General features: G+C 37.3%; 1 protein-coding gene across 2 annotated transcripts in view; it reads right to left on the bottom strand.

The window, feature by feature from the left end:
- LOC150082857 (5-oxoprolinase) overlaps positions 1-21908 on the bottom strand; it is a 234998-nt gene that overhangs the window by 204958 nt on the left and 8132 nt on the right. For both annotated transcript variants that reach the window (XM_090376873.1, XM_090376872.1), the window contains exons 3-5: positions 19707-19832; positions 19461-19567; positions 3275-3390 (exon numbers count right to left, since the gene is read on the bottom strand). In XM_090376873.1, the coding sequence (XP_090232999.1) occupies positions 3275-3390; positions 19461-19567; positions 19707-19832 (349 nt within the window). The remainder of the gene's footprint in view (positions 1-3274; positions 3391-19460; positions 19568-19706; positions 19833-21908) is intronic.

Below are 21908 nucleotides of genomic sequence, written 5' to 3' on the forward strand. Positions count from 1 at the left end.
TACCACCACTTTGCTTACTGGAGGCTTGAAATGATGGCATCCATGCAACCCCCCATCTCTTCAATCGTGCAGTATGATTGATGTCTTTTGAGGTTATGATGGACATCATGGCAAGATCCAATCTTCTTTACATTTCTGACTGTTTGGCAGAGGTTACACCTCTGACTGTTTGGTCGTCCCGGAGTATAAACAGAAAAATTTATTTATTTATTTATTTTTCAAGGGTACATCTCTAAAACAGGGTTCACTGGCCGGCCGTTAAATAGTTCACCAGATTGAACCTATCGGTAACTCTGCAGGAGGCTTCTGGATCTGATAGTGTATAATCTTACTACTTCTACTCTGCCAGATAGTGACTGGAGGGAATCTGAGTAGTGTGCATGCGGGGGCATTGTCGAGGCTACATTATGTCAAAGAGCTGGGTATCTCTTGCCATGTGTACGCCATATACAAAAACTTCATTACTTCACACAACATATCCTCCCTACCTTTTCTTATTACTGGATACTGGTTCATGAATTGTCAAACTAATAGAACAAACTTATCTGCAAAAAGATCTAAACCTCCCAAACACTTCCTCTTTCATTTCAAAAATATACATGGTCTCACTGCTAATCTCAATGATGTCCATTTCCACATACAGTCTGCTAAAGCCCATATACTTTTTCTGACAGAATTCAAATTATCAGTTGATTCAACCACTGCTCATCTCAGTTGTCCTAATTATTCACTGTACAATTCCTTTAACTTCAAAGGTAGTACTTGTGCATGTGCCTGCTCAATATTCCCTGTCAAAGAGTCGGTAATTTAGAATCTCCTCTTTCTCTGTCTAAAACCCTCTGACTTAAAATCTCTCTATCCCATTATATCAAATTCATCATTGCCTCTATCGTTCTTCCAACTCCACTAATCACTTGAAAATCTGACTTCCTCTTTTTGAAACTTGACTTTCTCCAGTCCAACTTTCCTAACAGTGAAGTAATTTTCCTTGGAGATTTTCATGTTCACAACTCCAGCTGGCTTCTGTTTTCCAGTCACACAGACTCAGCTGGTCAAGATGCTGAGGCTTTTGCAATTACTAATGACCTCACACAGATTGTTCATTAACCTACCAGAATACCATAAAATAACCTAACCACACCACCAACACTCTTGATCTTTTTTTCACAAACAATCCTTCTCAGTACATAGTCAAGGTAAGTGGTCCTCTAGACACCTCAAATCACAACTTGGTGATGGTTTCTTCCCCAATGAAGCCGTTCTCTCGTGGCCCCTCTCAACCTCATGTTGTTTGGCATTATAAAAATGCAAAATGGGATGATCGGCAAGATTTCTTTTCCTTGGTTGACATCAGAAGATTTGAATCTTCTGATGTCACAACTAAGGTTTGAATTGTCTGATGTCAATGTTTGTCAATAAAATTATTCTTGTAGGGATGAAATCCTTCATTCCACACTCAACCTTAAAATCTTGTCCTCTCTCTAAACCTTGGTTTTCCAATAAATGTGCTAACACTGTTCAAGATAAAAATGTTGTATATCTTAATTGGCTTCTATACAAATCTCTAAGTCCATTTTCTGCTTAGACCAAAGCATAAAATATTTGTAAAGCTATTATTAATCAGTCCAAACTAGATTTTGAATAGGCTAAGAGTAGAAAACTTGCTTATTGTTGTTGTTTTGGTTTTTAGGAGAATTAGCAACTAAGGCCATATTGCTCCGGGGATATGCGGTGGTCATTCCCTGACCTTTCCGCATCCTCCGTATTTGGTGGGCACGGGCTCGAACCCCGGTCTAATCAAGAAGCGTATGCTACGCACTGCTGCTCCTGCCCACCTGGCTACGGAGGCATTTATTGTTCAAATGATAGTTTAGCATTCTGGTCTCTTGACAAAGCTATTGGCCACAACTTCTGCCCATTTCTATTCCAATCTCTGTCAAAACTAGATGGTTCTATTACCACCTCAGCTAAAGATAAAGCTGATCTGCTCACACACTTTTCCTCTAATTTGTGCATTGATGATTTGTGCATTGATTCCAATCTCTGTCAAAACTGGATGGTTCTATTACCACCTCAGCTAAAGATAAAGCTGATCTGCTCACATGCTTTTCCTCTAATTTGTGCATTGATGATCTTGGTAAAAAACTTCATACAATGTCCAGTACACATCATTCAATGCCTCCTGTTGCCTTCAGTCAAAAGAATGTCAGAAGAATTTTGAACCTTGATGCCAAGAAAGCACCAATTCTGATTATATTTCTCCAATTGTTCTCAAAACCTGTGCTCCTAAGCTTACTCCTGTTTGCCTTTTTATACTTTCTTATTCTACCTCTGCTTTGCTTTGCTTTCTGCTTGGAAATTTGTTTGCTCATATGTTCCTAAAAAGAGTGACCAATCCATTCCATCCAATTATCATCCCACTGCACTGACTTCTACTCTTTCTAAAGTAATGGAGAAATCTATTAACTGCCTGCCAACTCCTAAACTATCTAGAAACTTTCCACCTGATCAATGATTACCAGTATGGATTCCATCAGTGTCGATCTACTGATGATACACACCGATGAACTAAAACATTATTACCAGCAAGTCGTTATGCAAATCGAAGCAACTGCAGGTCAACTACGCCACGTGCACAGGTCGGGACATGGTATAAAAAAACACCTGATACTGAGCTCCGTTAATCAGTGTTACTCTTGTTCTTCAGATGGGAAAAGCAGAGGACTTAAGCGAGTTTGACAAAGGCCAAATTGTAATGGCCAGACGACTGGGTCAGAGCATATCCGAAATGGCATGGCTGGTGGGATGCACACAGTCAGCCGTGGTTAGTACCTACCGAAAGTGGTCCGAAGAGGGAAAACCTCGGACCACTCCAGTTGGCATCCTTTTACTGTCCAACTTCAAACTTAAGAACCAACTTTTCTTCTTCCACATTTATTCCTTGAATTTCCTTTTTTCTCAAACAACCTCCCTCCATGCATATTTCCTGAAAATTATGATCTACAGAAATTCATGTCTAATGTCAACAGGTATCTTCTTTCACCTTGTGAACTCTCAACCCATGCACAGTACTAAGTACTATAGGTTCTAATACTTCTCATGCTTGGGATTTTCATTAAAAAAAAAAAAAAAGTACACAGAATAAGCTTAGATCTACTGTTTATATCTGTGTGTTTCAAGCGTTAAATTAAGAATATTTTAACATTAATTTTAAAGATAAATATAATGACCAACTTCCTTTTCTAAATTACTTTTATCTTAACTGTATATTTACCTGTAAAACCACGAGGAACCATTCTTACCATGGGCATTACTTCAGAAGATAAAGATATATGTTTAAATCCTAATTCTTCAGCTATCCTTTTCACTTCAATTTCATGTCTATTAAATCTAGAAATAAGTACACAGCTACATAAAATAAGAATATCAGAACTAAGTAACAAGCAGTTTATAATTTTGAAAGGAAAAATATATAAACAATCAAATAAATGCTGAAGCTGTGTTGCAAGAATGTACCAGCTGATGGCACCAAGAAGTAAACAGGCTGGATATGAGGTGGGGGTGGGTGAAATTACAGGGTCTACAGTACTTAACCCATTGAAGAATTGCAGGCTAAGTTAACCACCTTGAAGAACTGCTTGGCTATGTTAACCACCATATTAAATTAACAAAATTATACATCATTAATTTGAACTATGCATATTTTGTTAAGAAAATTTGCAATACATGAAAAGTGGGACAGAAAGACAATCATGGAAAAAGCAGGATGTATTGTCACACTATAATAAACTTATAGGTAATACTTTTAACTATGCTGGATCACAGACATTAGTCTTAACACATATCGGAAAAACTTTTAATTAAAAATTTATATATGAAATAAATAAATTTATGAAATACTTGTGCATATTTTCATGTTTTGCAATTTTTTTTAAAGTTTATTTCTGTTTAAGTGAAAATTCTCACCACAGGATAAATTGAAGCTAGAAGGGTCTAATAAAATCTAATAAAGGATATAATAGATCTATTAAATAATAGTGCATTCTCCCCTGCTTATACATATAAAGCTTAGCAATAATAAAGAAATTGGATACTCAACCCCACCAGATCAACTCCTCTTGAATATGCCACTTGAGAATCTCTTCTTGTTCATGCAAAATTTTGGCACATCAACTATTCTGACCATATTGTGTGCCATAGCATACCAGATCTTAAGATACTCCTGTTCATATGGTTTTGATATGTGTTGTGTGTACAGTGTATTCATGGGCCAATTTGATTGTTATATGTGCTGAAAAATTCAGAATCACTCAACTGGGCAAAAAACCTTCTTCCCTTGTATGAGTTCAGTTAACTACAGCTTTGAATGAACAAGGTCTTTAAAAATTTCTCCAGTCACAAAGAGGATTTGAATGCAGATCTCCTCAAATGAGCAACAAGTGGTGAAACCTTTATACTATCACAAAGTACAAAATCACTTGCAGTGCACAGTTTGAATATTCCACTTTATTTTCATTACTAGTTTTCATTCTATATGATGTCAAAACTTTACATACTGATAAATTTTTAATTAAAAATTAATCCAGACTTGAAGAGCAGCATATTAATGCAACACCATTTAATGTGAATGTTAATCCTGATATGAATTTTTCTGTTATTACTAATGTGACTGTTTCTGTTAATACTGATATTACAGTTACCAAATAAAAATGTACAGAGTAAATTTGGCTGGTTGGTTCAGTGTTTAATGGTGCATTGGCCCCAATATACCAAGTCAAAATAAAAACATCAATAAATATATTTGTGAGAGAGAGAGAGAGAGAAAAAATCTTTATTGCAACATTTGATTGTAACTGGTTACAAGAATAAGTATTGGAACTTTCCCTTCACAGCCAAAAGGCCAGAGGTTTACAGATAAGAGGTGTTACAAAACATTAAATACCATAAGACATTCAAGAACAAAAACGAGATGACGTTAAATGATACAGGGATAAAACAAAATGACAAATACATATACAATTTACAGTAGTGACTGTTGCCTCACAGTTCATGGGAGAGAGCAGCAAGAGCACTTTCAGGCTTGTTTCCCGTTATGCTCACTAAGTAATTCACAGGGGTCTCCAACCGGGGCAGTTTCACTTCTATCTAAACGGTTGCGATGGTTATTTTATTTTTTATTATTTTTTTTATGAAAACCCCAAACGCGAGAGGTATTAGAACCTATAGTACTTAGCACCGTGCTTGGGTTGAGGTTGAGAAGATGAAAGAAGATATTTGTTGACATTAGACTTGAACTTCTGTAGACTGTAATTTTCAGGAAATACATATGAAGGAAGGTTGTTCCAGAAAACGGCAGTTGAATGAATAAATGAGGAAGATGAAAAGTTGGTTCTGTGAGTTTGAAGTTGGACAGTAAATGGATGTTGGCTGGTGGCGGCATGTGTTGGGACTGTTTTGAAAGAGAGAGCGGGAATTATAGAAGCCAATTCAGAACAACAGTGCCCATGGAAGTAGAAAAGGCATGCAGCAGAAATGGTATGTCTATGAGACAGCAAGTGGAGAGTCTCTGTTAGAGAGGAGTCATTAATTAACCCAAATGCCCTCTTCCGAATGGAATCTAGAAGCCTGAGAGAGGTTTTAGGGGCACCGCCCCAGATGCGGGAACAATATTCCACAGTAGGGTGGATTTTCAATTTGTACAGAGTGAACAGCTGTTTGGAAGAAAAGTAATGCCAAGAAGAAAAGTAATGTCAATAGATGCAGAGGAAGCAATATTTGTAATGTGCTTGTGCCAAGAGAGATTAGTAGTCAGGGTAATCTGCAAAAGAGATACAGTGAAACTTCTCCTAACGGACACCTCTCTACAACGGACATTTTCAAATTCCCCAACTCACCTCTATTGGTTTTAACGTGTTTGCAGCTTCTGTCTAGCGGACATTCTCTGTAACGGACGAGGGACAGGCAATCTGCACTGTTTCGTTTAGATTAGCACTTAATTTGATCTCCCCGTAACGGACAGCGGGTGAGCTCACGTCCCTTTTTCTAGGAACTTTTCTTCCACGTATTGCCTCAATCGTGTGTTTATTTTCTATTTCCGATTCTCTGAATTTTATCAAGGTTTACGTCGCGGTTCTAAACCCTTTTTCAAGAATTTTAAGGCACGTGTAAAACTTCTGATGAATTCGGTGTGTGCAGCGGGGGGGATTTGGTCGGCCTTTCGTCTTTTCAGTTTCAGTTTTGTTCAGTGTCGTGTGAAGTGCACAATGTCTTCTCGTAAACATTTAACTTTAAAAGATAAAGTCGAACTCATTAATGCGTATGATCGGCAAAAAAATAGTGTTTGCAATCTCGCTGCAAAATTCAAAATCGGGAAGACGCAGGTAAGCGACATCGTAAAGAAAAAAAAATGAACTGCTCAAACAATTTTGGCAACACGTAAATGATCAGGTTCAAAAATCATTCCCAAAAACTGTTGGACTTCAAATTGACAATGCTACGTACGAGTGGTTTTGTCGCGCATGTGCTAAAAAAATTCCCATTAATGGGCCTATTATTAGGGAAAAGGCTTTGGAGGTTGAGAAATCTATGGGAGTAAATGAGTTCGAAGCTTCTGTGGGATGGCTAGACAAGTTCAAAACTCGGCATAAAATTTCTTGGAAAACCGTAAGTGGCGGATCTGTTGATACTGGGATTGTAACAGAGTGGACCATCAAATTGGAAGATTCATGTCGTGATTTTGAAGCTAAGGATATTTACAACTGTGACGAAACAGGGTTGTTTTTTAAAGCTCTTCCTGAAAAAACAATGAGTCTAAAAAACGAAAAGGGCCAGGGCGGAAAAATTTCTAAGGAACGCTTGACTGTACTATTGTGTACAAATATGCTGGGAGACTTTGAACAACCTCTTGTTATAGGAAAACCACAAAATCCTCGTTGTTTCAAGGGCATAAAGTTGAATCTTTTGAATGTTGACTGAAGTCTAATAAAAAAGCGTGGATGACACGAGATATCATGAGCGAATGGATAAGTCACTTTAACCAAAACATGATTCGTCAAAACAGAAAAATTATTCTTTTCATGGATAATGCTGCATCTCACCCGCACATTGAATTGTCCAACATTCAAATCGTTTTTCTGCCACCAAACACATCTCCAGAGTGTCAGCCCTTGGATCAAGGGATAATAAAAAATTTTAAACTTCACTACAGAAAATGTGTTTTAAGACATCTCATTGCAAATATGAACGATGTAACATGTGCGAGTGACTTCGTAAATTAACTCTGCATCCTAGATGCGATTCAATGGATTTCCTCTTCAGTAAATGCAATTAGAAAACAAACTGTCGTGAACTGTTTTGTAAAGTCTGGCTTCTCAAACGCAAAAATTGAAGTTGTGAACAGCAATGTGGAGCACCAAGAAGAACAAGAACTTCAACATCTATTGATAATGTACGATACTTCAGCTACAAGTGACCCTGGCTACAAAGATATAGACTCGAACCTCACTACAGAAGATGGTGCTATAGATATCCACGACATTATCATCGATATTTTTCAAGAAGTTCCTCATGAGGATGAAGAAATGGAAGGAGGTCATTCTGTCGAAGAACATATTAACGACGAACCACCGATGAAAACGGAAGAAGCGCTCATACAAATCAATCGTTTAAAAATGTTTTTCGCCGCTGAAGAAGATACTGAAGGACTTTTGATGGTTTCTTCACTCCAAACAAATGTTGAAAACAAAATTATCAGCTGGAAGAAGGTGCAGAAGAAAATAAGTGATTACTGTGTATTTTTCTTAAGATAAAGTCATAATATGCATAGCACAATTGTATGTATATTATTTACAAAAATATTGTGCAAAATCTGTATATAATTTAATTTAATTTTACATTAAACGTTTAACGATTTTTCTTTATCTCTTGTGTATGTAATTGTATATTATTTACAAAAATATTGTTCAAAATCTGTATATATTTTAATTTAATTTTACATTAAACGTTTAACGATTTTTCTTTCTTTCTTTTTTTTTTTTTCTCCCTCAGACTTCTTGTTAGCGGACACTTCTCTCTAACGGACTCATTTTCGTTCCCCATGGCTGTCCGTTAAAGGGAAGTTTCACTGTATATCATTTTGCCTAGAAATCTGAGTGTCATCAAAGATAAGCATAGAAGCAGAAGAATCCTTTTTTTGCGAGATATAAGACAAGACTGAGTTTAAGAAGGATTGAAATCAACTAAGTTGTCTTTGTCCCACTGGAGAATTACCCGGGTTGCAACGCTTTGTCAAGCTATGGTGGTGCTACGTCCACTGTGTTCCCCATTCCCTGTATTAGTTAAGGGGGTTTGGTGATTGTCAGATGCAGCTGACAGTTCGCGATCCATGGAGGGTGTTGGGCCAAGTATCCTACATCTATATCATTGGTTGACAGAAAATTTGTTAAGGTCGGCGTTGATGTCCTGGATTCATCTGAGCATCTGGTATGGTTGGAAACAATCTGATAGGTGGAGGCGTGAATGAAGAGGGCAAATAGTTGGGGTGGCTCTGAGCTGGGCAGGTGGAACCTTCCAGCCACACAGATCCCAGAATGAAGGAGATGTGATCAGACCGGTCAACATCTTTACTGTGATTATCAGTTTTTTTTCATCAATGAGAGAGGGCAGCCTGGGGATTCCCAGGGCTTGGGCCATTTCAGTTGTATGAACAAGGGGTGTAACCTGTGCTTTTAGGTTACCCATTTGAGGAGCCAATATTCTGCTGTCCAGATGGGTTTTCTGATCGTAGATGCTGCTGACGCCCAGATTTCAGATGCATAGAGTAGTGGGGAGTATATAATAGTCCTCACATATTTTGTTGCTGTAACCCTGTCTGAGATGTAATGCAGGTGTTGTTTCGCTCTCCATTTCAGGTGTGCCGCACGACTGATGAGTTTGTCAACATGCTTGTTGCATCCGAGTTTTGTGTCAAAGACAACCCCCAAATCTAGATGATATGGAACAGTTGGGATGGAAACTCCACTGATGTTGGGCGAGATGATTGTTGTTTCTTTCTTCAGGGAGTAGAGCATGCACTTAGACTTCGCTGGGTTAATGTTAAGGCCAAATTGTTTAAGGTAGCCTGCTAGTGCGAGAGGACACTGTTAATTTCCTCTGTGATCCTAGAGGGATCTGTGTTTGCTTAGATGGTGGTCAATATTTTTAAATCATCCTTGTAAGACAATACATCTGGTCTCTGGCTTATGAAAAGGGAGATAATGGCAGTAAAGAGCAGACCAGAGAGGACTCCCCCTGTGGTACTCCTGTAGATATTTGCTTGATATAGGTCATTTTTTGAATGATGGAGTTGATAGTACAGTTGAGAAGGAGTGATGAGGGAAGTGCAGTGCATCCCCACCTATAGAGAGTAGTTGTTGTTATTTGGTTTTTAGGAACATTAGCAACTAAGGCCATATTGCTCCTGGGATATGCGGTGGTCATTTCCTGACCTTTCCGCATCCTCCGTATTTGGTGGTCACAGGCTCGAACCCCGGTCTGATCAAGAAGCGTGTGCTACGCACTGCTGCTCCTGCCCACTGGCTATAGAGGCGCTTTATAGAGTAGTGGTCTTCAAGCAGTTGTATGAGGGCAGGTACCTCAACAGCATAAAAGCTGCTTTGATGTCGTGGTATGTTATGGGGAGTTCTTTTTTCTCAAATGTTGTAAGGATGCTGTGGGTGGTGGCAAGGAGATTTGTAATGGTGGACCTATTTGGTAATGAAGAATAAATTTGTGGTGGGCATCTGGAAGTATGTGAGTTATTAGAGTTAGAAGGAGGGTTCTTTCTAGTAGCTTCAGGAGACATGAGGAATTGGAGATGGGTCTGAAGTGCTTTTCCAATGACGCTGTTCTTATTTTTGGGTGTGGACTTACCAGATATACATTCCATTGAGGGAGGAAGATGTGGCTGATCAGCACTGCATTGAAGATGCTAATAAGGAGCTAGATGACATATGGTCCCAGGCATCTCAACTTGAACTGTGGTATTCCATCAGCACCCTCAGCTCTAGACAATGGGGTTGAAATCAAGGCTGTCAAGATTTAGTTCTTTGATATGGTGATAGTTGTCAGAGAGTTCTGTTTGTCATGACTGAATATGTGGTCGAGGTTACTGCTGAATTCCGCGATGTCTTCAATTCAGGTTATGAAGTCAATCCACCTCTGTGTGTCAAGTTGCTCTGGGAAACTGGTGGTTTGTTCAGTGTATGGTATCTTACCTATTGCTAGCAAACGATCAAAATATGGTAACCTATAAAGAGATTACCATGTCAAAAAGGGTAAATATATATCAAAATTATAAAATTAAACACTTGTATAAATTAACAAGCTACCAAAAGTTAAAAATGTCAGACATACTGTCTCTGTCATCTAAGATTTGGCTGAGTGTAAATGGTTCAGCCAAACTATTAAAAGCAGTGCATTAACAAAAACAGGAAATTCTATAAAAATAGACAAATTGGTAAAATAATTTTGCAATTCTCACACATAGGCGGGTCATCTGCTCTCAACAAAAAAAAAGTGTGTTAGATAACTGACTGTGTCCTATGTGGAACTGAGCAAAAAGAACTTCCTCTGAGTGCCATCACTTGATGACAGGCTTAATCTAGTTTGGTTTATTTGCAGTCAGTCCATTCCCATTATCTTGCCACTGGGAGTACAGTTTTATACATATTACTTGCCTGTAGTCTGAATATGGGACTGACAGGCAACAGTTATTCAAAGGGATTGCTGATTTGGCAGTGATATCAGCCAGATCATTTGCCCTAATTCCAAAGCGATTTGGGATCCAGCAGAAGTAGATGTCAAATTCAGATTCAAAAGGAGAGAATAAAGTATCTGCTGAATCTGAGATAGAATTGGATGAGGATTATACCTCACTGTTGACAAAGCCTGTAACATGCTTAACAAATCAGAATACATCATATATCTTTGGTAGCTTCTAACTTTTATATTATCCAAGGCAAGTTGTACTGCATGCAATTCTGTTGTGTATATGCTACTTTCTCATGTAATCTGGTTGGATGCCATTCTTTGTAGAACAGCAGCTGATCCCACATATGATTTTGAGTTTGAGTCATCTATATAGACTAGCAGGAAATCAAGATATTGTAATCAAGGTGCTATAAATAGTTGCTTTTAGACAAAAGATGTGGCAGCCTTCCCCAAAATCTTGAGAGAGAAGTCACAGGTTGGAAGCTGGGCATGCCAGTGTGAAAGGAACTAACTTGGTGAGTAGATAACATTGTATACTGTCATGTTTAGCTCACTTAATAGCCCTTGGATATGACTATCAAAGGGTCAGCTGGCATTTCAATTGGTATTGCACAGATTTTTCAATTGTGGCTCAAAAACTGATGTCCGCATGAGATGGTTGGGCAGAGGTTTCAATTTTAAAGCATACTGAAAGGACCACTATCTACACTGCTTGGAGAACTTCACATCCAACCATCTCGTAACTACCGAATCCCTTTCTTCCTGTACTGTTTTTAATTAAACTGCTCCTTGAGGCTGTCACAGACATTCAGACATGCCAGACAAGCTGCGCTTGCAACCTGGGAGTCTAAAACACTGATGGAACTGATATTCGGGTGACACTCAAGTCAAGTGGACCAAATTTTGGCGAAAACTGGATGGTCTGTAGCCAAATCCACTCTGCTTGCACCTTCACGATGGTGGGACTGTTAGTAATCCTGATTATAACTCTCATGCGCAAGCGCACTGTGGGTGACCACCCAGGTGTGAACCACTGTAAGCAGGGGTCAAGGTGTGGCACCCACACCACATGGAGGAATCCCACCAGTTTGTGTTACCAGGCAATACTAGGTGGTAGATGACTCTCATCAACTGGTGCAATACCACAACTTTGCTTATTGAAGGCTTGAAGTGGTGGAACCCATTTTAGTCTCCAGAGTTAAGTTTCGGTCAACCCTCCCCCATCTCTTCCATCTTTCAGTATGATTGATGTCTTTTGAGGTTATGTTGAACACCATGGCGAGATCCAAACTTCCTTAGATTTTGAGGGTACAGCTCTAAAACAATATTCGCAGGCCAGCCACTAGTTAGTACATTGAACCGAACCTATTGGTAACTCTCTAGAATGCTTCCAGATCAGCTAGTGTATAATCCTGCTACCTCTACTCTGCCAGACAGTGACTGGAGGGAGTCCGAGTAGTCGGTATGCAGGGGGGGGGGGGCATTGTAGAGGCCACATTATGTCAAGGACCTGGGTATATTCTTACCATATGTATGTCATATCCAAAAATTTCATTACTTCATACAGCATCCCCCCCCACCTTTTCTTACTATTGAACACATCATGAATTGTCAAACTAATAGAGCAAACTTAGTTGCAAAAAGGTCTAAACCTCCCAAACACTTCCTAGTTCATTTCACAAAAATATGTGGTCTCAGTTCCATTCTCAATGATGTCCATTTCCACTTACAGTCTGCCAAACCCCATGTACTTTTTCTGACAGAATCTCAGTTATTGATTGATTCAACAACTACTCATCTCAGTTGCCCAAATTATTCGCTGTATGATTCCATTCACCTCAAAGGTGGTTCTTGTGCATATGTCTGTTCTGATATTCTCTGTCGAAGACATGGTAATTTGGAATCTCCTCTTTTCATTTTTCTCTGGCTTAAAATCTCTCTACCTCATTGTGTCAAATTCATCTGTTGTCTCTACCATTCTCCCAATTCGACTAATCACTTGAAACTCTTTGACTTCCTCTCTTTGTGGCTTGACTTTCTCCAGTCCAACTTGGTGACTTGAATGTTTATAACTCCAGCTGGCTTCCGTTTTCTAGTCACACAGACCCAGCTGGTCGAGATGATGAGGCTTTTGCAATTACTAATGACCTTGCACAGATTGTTCATTTACCTACCAGAATACCAGACAATCCCAACCATACACCAACACGCTTGATCTTTTTCTAACAAACAACCCTTCTAAGTACATGGTCGAAGTGAGTGGTCCTTTAGGCATCACAGATCACAACTTGGTGATTGTCTCTTCTCCAATGGAGCCTTTATCTCGTGGCTATTCCCAACCTCGTGTTGTTTGGCATTACAAGAACGCAAAATAGGATGACCTGCGAGATTTCTTTTCTTCTTTTCCTTGGTCGGATTACTGTTTCAAAACTTCTGATGTCAACGTTCTCTTGGATCGTGTCAGTGAAATTATTCTTGTATGAATGGAATTCCTTTATTCCCCATTCCACCTTAAAATCTTGTCCTTTATCTAAACCTTGGTTTTCCAATAAATGTGGTAAGGCTGTTCAAGAGAAGAATGTTGCATATCGTAATTGGCTTGTTTCCAATTCTTCAGTTTCATTTTCTGCCTACACCAAAGCTCGCAACAATTGTAAAGCAGTTATTAATCAGTCCAAACTAGATTTTGAACAGGCTAAGAGTAGAAAACTTGCTTCTTGCCCTAATGGTAGCCAAACATTCTGGTCTCTTGCCAAAGCTATTGACCGCAACTTTTGCCCGTCTCTGCTCCCACCTCTGTCAAAACCAGGTGGTTCTATTGTCACTTTGGCCAAGGATAAAGCTGACCTGCTAGCATCCCAATTTTCTTCCAACTCACGTATTAATGATCTTGGTAAAATGCCTCCCACCATTCCCAACACGCTCCATTCAATGCCACCTGTGGTCTTCAGTCAAGAAGTTGTCAGAAGGATTTTGACAAATCTTGATGCTAAGAAAGCTCCAGGTCCTGATGTTATTTCTCCACTTGTTCTCAAAACCTGTGCTCCTGAACTTACTCCTGTTCTTTTCTACCTTTTTTCACTTTCTTATTCCACAGGTGTTTTTCCTTCTGCTTGGAAATTTGCTCATATCCAACCAGTTCCTAAAAAGGGTGATAAATCCCTCCCATCCAATTATCATCCTATTGCAATTACTTCTACTCTTTCTAAAGTAATGGAGAAATCAATTAACTGCCAACTCTTAAACTATCTATAAACCTTCCATCTGATCAACGATCACCAGAATGGATTCCATTAGTGTCAATCCACTTATGATATTCTGGCTTATCTTACCCATTTATGAATAAATTCAATGGAAACGTTCGGTGAAAAACAAGCAGTTGCACTCCACATCTCAAAGGCTTTCAATTGTATTTGGCATAAAGGTCTTCTAAACAAGCTTCCTTATGGTTTGTCAACTGTTTTTTGTAATTGGTTATCCAGTTTCTCTCTGACCGCTCACTGAGCATGATGATAGATGGCTCTCTATCTTCTAACTTCTCCACTAATGCTACCAATTCCTTAAATGCCGATTTCCAGGTAATTCTCTAGTGGGGCAAAGACAACTTAGTTGATTTCAATCCATCTAAAACTCAGTCTTGTCTTATATCTCGCAAAAAGGATTCTTCTGCTCCTATGCTTATCTTTGGTGACACTCCAATTTCTAGGCATGATGATATATCTCTTTTGGGGATTACCCTGACTTCTAATCTCTCTTGGCACAAGGACATTACAAATATTGCTTCCTCTGCATCTAAAAAACTTTGTTTTCTCTTTCACTCTCAACGTTACTTTTCTTCCAAACAGCTGTTCACTCTGTACAAATCGCAAATCCCCCCTACGGTGGAATAATGTTCCGACATCTGGGGAAGTGCCCCCAAAACCTCTCTCAGGCTTCTAGATTCCATTCAGAAGAGGACAGTTAGGTTAATTAATGATTCATCTCTAACAGAGTCTCTCCATTCTCTGTCTCATAGATGTACTGTTTCTGCTGCATGCCTTTTCCACAGATACTTCTATGAGCACTGTTCTTCTAAATTGGCCCTTATAATTTCTGCTCTCTCTTTCAAAACAGTCTGAACACATGCCACCGCCAGCCAACATTCATTTACTGTCCAACTTCAAACTCACAGAACCAACTTTTCATCTTCCTTGTTTATTCATTCAATTACTGTTTTCTGGAACAACCTTTCTTCATATTAAAAATGAATAGCAAGTGCTTAAAAAATGGTACTCACCTTGTATAAATCTGCAATAAATTTATTGGTAGATGGTGGTTAAATTTAGGTTGGAAGGTGCATTAAAAAGAACTAAGGTGGAGAATGGGGTGAAAATATTTTAAACAGATTTTAAAATGAGCGCAAGGAAGTAGAAATGCAGATCTCCAATCCTTGGTTGTCGTAAAGAGGTTAAAGGACATAAGTGAAAAAAAGACCGGTGATGCCAATCTGACTAAAAATGAATAGGAAGTACTTAAAAAACGGTACTCACCTTGTATAAATCTGCAATAAATTTATTGGTAGATGGTGGTTAAATGTAGGTTGGAAGGTGCATCAAAAAGAACTAAGGCGGAGAATGGGGTGAAAATATTTTATTATATTTCACTTATGTCCTTTAACCTCTTTACGACAACCAAGGATTGGAGATCTGCATTTCTACTTCCTTGCGCTCATTTTAAAATCTGTTTAAAATATTTTCACCCCATTCTCCGCCTTAGTTCTTTTTAATGCACCTTCCAACCTAAATTTAACCACCATCTACCAATAAATTTATTGCAGATTTATACATGGTGAGTACAGTTTTTTAAGCACTTGCTATTCATTTTTAGTCAGATTTATCACGGTATTATAAGATTACTATAATTTCATTATCACCTTCCTTCATATGTATTTCCTTACAATTACAGCCTACAGAAGTTCAAGTGTAATGTCAACAAATATCTTCTTTCGTGTTCTCATCCTCCAACCCATGTACGGTACTAAGTACTATAGGTTCTAATATCTCTTGTGTTTGGGGTTCTCATAAAAAAAAAAAAAAAAGTAGTGTATGTTAATTTTTTTCAGTTGCTATTCCCAAAGTGTTAGACCCTGCATTTTGTTCCATTAAAACATAGCTGTCACTTTTCTGACTATTCCTGAAGTCTATCTAAGTTGTTCTGAAGAAACTTTGCTTCACTGATCATTAACTGCTCTACCAATCTTGACATCATGCCCTGTATCCCTTCATCAATGTCATTGAGGAAAATCAAAAGCAGTGGTGGTCCCAGTAACAATCCTTGGAATCCCCACTTCTTATGTTAGCTTAACCATAAAAATAAAGAATAACTGTTAATCACAATCTGCTGCCTCTTGTCCTGCAGCCATTCTAAAATCCATGTAAGTATAAAATTTTTCCTCTGATTTCAATGTGTTCTGGCTTGTAGGACTGAGTCAAATGCTTTGATAAAATACAAGTAAACAATGGTGAAAATATTTCCTGCATTCAGCTCATGAATGACTTTATCAAAATAGCAAACCAGGTTAGCTAAACATGATTTTCTCTTTAAAAAACTATGCTGTGTTTTGTTCAAAATTCCATTTCTATCTAAATGATACTATACTGGGCTCTTGATTATTGCATCAATGCTTTTTCCTATCACTAAAGTCAGACCAACTAGTTGGTAGTTACCCACTTTACTCTTAGAACTACGTTTCCAGAATCTAGTGGTGTCCTCATAATTAACTTTAATGGTTTAATGCACTCTCTTACCATCTCCCTCAAAATTCACCAAAATTTAGAGAGAATCAAGGGAATGTTGCATAGAAGTCTACAGATTACTTTGTCATAGTTTCCTTTCTTTGTAAAAATGCTCTTTGGTAATAATTCTTAAAGATGATTAATTGCATAAAGATGCTTAATGTTTAATTAAATTAATAATGCAAAAATTCTCATTAGTAATAACACTTAAAGGTATTAAATGAGCCTCTTATTGCCTCATTTAAAGTTTCAAATTTAATATAAAAAAAAACAAAACAAGCCCATCTAACAGAGAGAAAATAATTTTGCCAACATGAAAAAAAAATCATTCAAGTAATATTTGGTTCTGAAGCAGAAGTTCCTAAGATGCACCTGCAAAACAACACAGTACATCAAAGAAATGTGGAACTGTCTGTGGATGTTAGTAATAATATCAACAAAAAGTTGTATACAAGCAAAATGTTTACCCTGCAATTAGATGAAAGCACAAGGCATATTTTGTATTTTATCTATCCTTGCATCATTTATTACACTTCATTATTACTATTAAATATTGGTGTAGACACACCACAGATAGCTCTTAAACAAAAACTACAATAGTAGCATAAAGGCATCATTTCAACTGTATCTCATATTGTGATCATCCTTCACGGGTTACCAGGTATTGCACTACCTCAAATAAGTAACACTTCACTAATGGAGAAGACTATTGTTACTTATTCTCGGTGGGCACCAACACCAAGATGGCACCATTTTAAGGCTTGTTGGCCTTTCATCGGTGGGTGAGCAGGTATCCTGGTATTGCAATCATGACAACCCAGTTGTGGAGTTAATCCCACAATATGAGAGATGCCAAAAGGTGTACATGTGGTGTAATCTCACAATATGAGAGATGCTAAAAGACGTAAGAGTGAGATTAACTTCACAACTGGGTTGTCATGATTGCAATATCAGGGAACCTGTCCACCCAATGATCAAAGGCCAACAAGCCTTGAAACAGTGCCCTTTGGGTGGTGGTGCCCACTGAGAATAAGTAACAATAGTCTTCTCTATTAGTGAAGTGTTACTTATTCGAGGTAGTTGGTTGGTTGATATGTTGTTTAATGGCACAAGAGCTGCTAAGGCCATATTGTGCCTATTCGAGGTAGTGCAAAACATGGTAACTTGTTATGAAGAATGATCACAATATGAGATACAGTTGAAATTATGCCTTTACACTACTATCATAGTTTTCGCTTAAGAGCTATCTATGGTGTACCTACACCAATATTTAATAAATAAATTTTAAGCTCTTATAATATTTTGCCTTGTTGCATTTGGATTTATTACAGTATTATCACATACACCTTTTGGCATCTCCCATATTGTGGGATTAACTTCACAACTGAGTTGTCAAGATTGCAATACCAGGATACCTGCCCAACCACCGATGAAAGGCCAACAAGCCTTGAAACGGTGCCATCTGTATCATGGTGCCCACTGAGAATAAGTAACAACAGTTTCTCTATTAGTGAAGCGTTACTTATTGGAGGTAGTGCAAAACATGGTAACTTGTTATGAAGAATGATCACAATATGAGATACAGTTGAAATTATGCCTTTACACTACTATCGTCGTGTAAAGAGCTATTTTAAGAGCTATCTATGTTGTATCTACACCAATATTTAATAGATAATTTTAAGCTCTTATAATATTATGCCTTGTTGCATTTGGATTTATTACAGTATTACTTTATTATTACATAGGCTTTTCTTTTAAATTCATTGTATTTTAGTATTTGGTGTATTGCACACGTGTAGTCTGCTGGACACTTCAGAATGGAAGAAAGGTAGGGACCTACTGGATTTGAACTTGATCAAAAAGTGAGCAGGATGATCAACCCATATCATCACAATTATGAAAATTATTTAAGTTAAACCAAATTAAATTAAACGCTCATAAAATAAAAAATAAAATGAATAATAAAACAGCTGATATATGGTCATTGTTGAATAAAATCTAATTATTATTAGCCATATCGTGCAAGGAAGCTTGAGGCTTATGCTGCATCAGCAAAAAAAAAATTTCTGAATTACCCTGAGAGAGAGAGAGAGAGAGAGAGAGAGAGAGAGAGAGAGAGAGAGAGAGAGAGAGAGAGAGAAGCAGAAAAAACGAATCACCAAGAAAGAGAAGAATGATGATATCCAACTTAGGACCCAGGGTGTGCCAAGCCCATACTCACCAGATGTGTGGATTTGTTGACTTCCTGCACAATCCAATGGGTTCTGTTACAGAGACCATTGTTAATACGGACATTTCAAATCAAAATTTCATCAAAACAGCAGCTTCTATTTTCTATTTCAGTCTTTGTAGTGGTAAGCTAGAAAGCAAAAGAAAGGCCAAGTATTCGGTTTGATAGCACAACATCATTGCATCACTGTCTGTTCCATCTCTGATTATTCAGAAAGATAATTGGCTATCAGCAACTTATTAGTGCTGATAGCCAATTATCTTTCTGAATAATCTTCCTGAATAAATAGTCTTCCTGAGCTAATGTTAGTTTGTGTTGCTAAAACAGTGCCATGCCCCAGCATTACTTACTAATGCATTAAGAAAATTACAATATAGAGAGATTACAGTTTATAGTATTATATTATGTTTAATCAAGCTTAATGCATAATAACTGATTAAATTTTAATGTTTGTCTACCAAGAAATTTTATAATCTCACTGAACCCACCCTATGCCAACTACTTCAATGTTTTTCTTGCATGACATCCAGAGGAATTGTACCTATTTGCAAAGAAAATAATTAATTTCTGCTATTGAAGAATAGTCTTATCAATTCATACCTCGCCACATTCAATATAAAAATTTGCTAATAAAATATCCCCTGCCTTTTCCTTGCTGTCTTTCTCAGATGACTGTATTAAGAACATTAAATAAACTTCTAACTTACGTGTAAGAATGACAAAGAACTACTGCCAAACTGAAAATACCAGTAGATAAAGTCTTCTTCAAGTCATTCCTGAGTTTGTCTTTGTTTATTTCTCTCCAAATTTCAACCTATAAAATATCATATAACTTTTATTATTATAAAACTTCTGAGGAGAAAATATATCACATAACTATTATGAATCAACACAATTTTAGATATCTAACCAACAGTTGAAGATACAGATTTAAATTAAATAATTTGATTTACCTGCTCTCCAGTAGTGCCTGTAACAATAGGACATTTCTTATTTAATTGACATTTAGTCTGATGCAGAACAACTCTTTCATCAACTTCCATCACATCTTCATATAATACTTCTGGACAGATGACCTCCTTTAAAAAAAGAAAAAAAATTAATTCTTTATTTATAAAGACAAATTTCTCTACTGAGGTGGCTTAATTCAAGGTTATTTAAGTTTTCTAAATGGAGCAATATTAAGATCCATTATAAGGGGAGGTAGAAATCCAGTATATACTGGATTCTTCCCCTTTCCTCCCACATTGTAACTCCTGGCTATTCAACTGACCTTGTCATCACCCCTGGTTTGGTTTAGGTTTTAATGGCAATAAGTAATGAAGACACCAGAACTAAGTCTATAAAAGATAAACAAAAAACATGGAACAAGGATTGCAGTAGCCTGTATAGGTCATCAAAATACTTGTTCCATTTTTTTTTTATTTGGCTACTATGAAATTGGATCACTATTGTCAAAAAAGAAATCTATATATGTTATAATGTATAAGGATAAAAATCAATCAAAAATTAATTAAATAAAAAATTAAATTCATCTAGAGAAATTCAAAAATTTTAAATAGCTAAAAAATAGCTAAAAAAATAAAATCTAATTTTCAGTGTATAAGACTGTCACATGGCTAAAAGCAGTAAAAGATTAATGGCATTCATTGGTAAAAAGAGGACAACACTCAAACTTTGATAAAATATGATGAATAGCCTTATCTTTATTTAATTTGTTTTCCACAGAGATTAGTCTGTGGAGAAAGAAGGCAGTCTCATTTACAGTTCAAGGAATTGGAGATTACATATATTATTATGTAAGTGTTCTTTCAAGTTACAGGTTGCACACATGCACATATAACTTACTGCCTGGGAGTAGCCAAAATTCTAGCACTACTAACACCTAACAATTTAGAGAATGTATGGTTTCATGTGAGAGTTTAGGTATTGTGCTTTCAGCAATGTTGATAGTGCTGAGGAAATAAAACTGAATATAACTGTGCAAGCTGGAACAAGTATTCTCTCCTTTTTAATGAGTATTCTTTTAAAATGGGTCCAAGACCCAAAATTTAAAATTCTTTTAAATTTTGGGTCTTCAGTTCTTGTGCAATTTCTTCTGAGCTGTTTACGAGCTCTTATTCTGTAATCATACCTTTTGAGGTATTCTTTTTTTTTTCTTTTTTTTTTGGTAGTTGTTGGCGCATCGGCTTCTGTGGCCATAATGCACCTTCCAAGGTTTTTTGCAGTACTTTGATCCAAGCCCGAGGCGGGATTCGAACCCGCGACCTTTGGGTTGCCAGGCAGGCACTTTACCCACCTGGCTAGCCCGGTCGGCTGTAGAGTGACTGATCAGAATCCCACTGAGTACTGTAATTTTCAGAAATAGTTCTGATGCATTGATGATGTGTTGTTTTCACAAGCAGATACAAATTTCAGGGAGTGAACTGTTTTTGGGTGGGGAGAGGGCAGCAATGTGCTCCAGGGTCCTATGTATGACAAAGGAAGACAGTTTGTTTATAGGCCAGTCTGTTAATGAGTGCACAATCAGAAAGAATATAAAAGTAGTTGGTCCATGTCTTTCTTTTGCCCTTTGACAGCAGATAGGCTGGTGTTTTCCCATTAGCATAGTTGTATTTGATCCATAAATCCAAGTGATATCTGGTATGTCAAGTCTATGATTGCAGCTTTTAAGCCTAGAGGATTATTTTTTCCTTGCAGATTCACCTTATTAATATGTTTGCTGCCACCTAAATGTAAGGGAACCCATTCAGTGTGCTTTAATTTTCAGAATGTTGAAGGAAATGAACATACTGACATCCCCAGCATTTTCCGAAAATTCATACATAATGGTTTAAAATTAAAAGTTTGAAATTCATTGCTAAAAGTGAACACTTACTTTTGTGCTGAGCTGTAAATCAAAACAAACCTTAAAATTTTAAAAAAAGTTTATTCATGTATATAAACTAACAACAACACAAACAAAGAACAAATGAAACTTGTTCCAAATCTATAAACAAAAGCCAAGTATTACTGCAAAGCATTCAGTCAGTGTAAATAGTTGTTAATTTCATGTGCCTTTACATTTATGACACTTACTGGCTGATTGCTTAAGAATGCATTATTCGCTCGTGTGCATTACAGCACAACATTTGGGTGCATTCTGAATGCTGATA

Source organism: Mastigoproctus giganteus, chromosome 7 (genome assembly GCF_048544385.1).
Source record: "Mastigoproctus giganteus isolate SK-2022 chromosome 7, ASM4854438v1, whole genome shotgun sequence".
Taxonomy (NCBI): Eukaryota; Metazoa; Arthropoda; class Arachnida; order Uropygi; family Thelyphonidae; genus Mastigoproctus; species Mastigoproctus giganteus.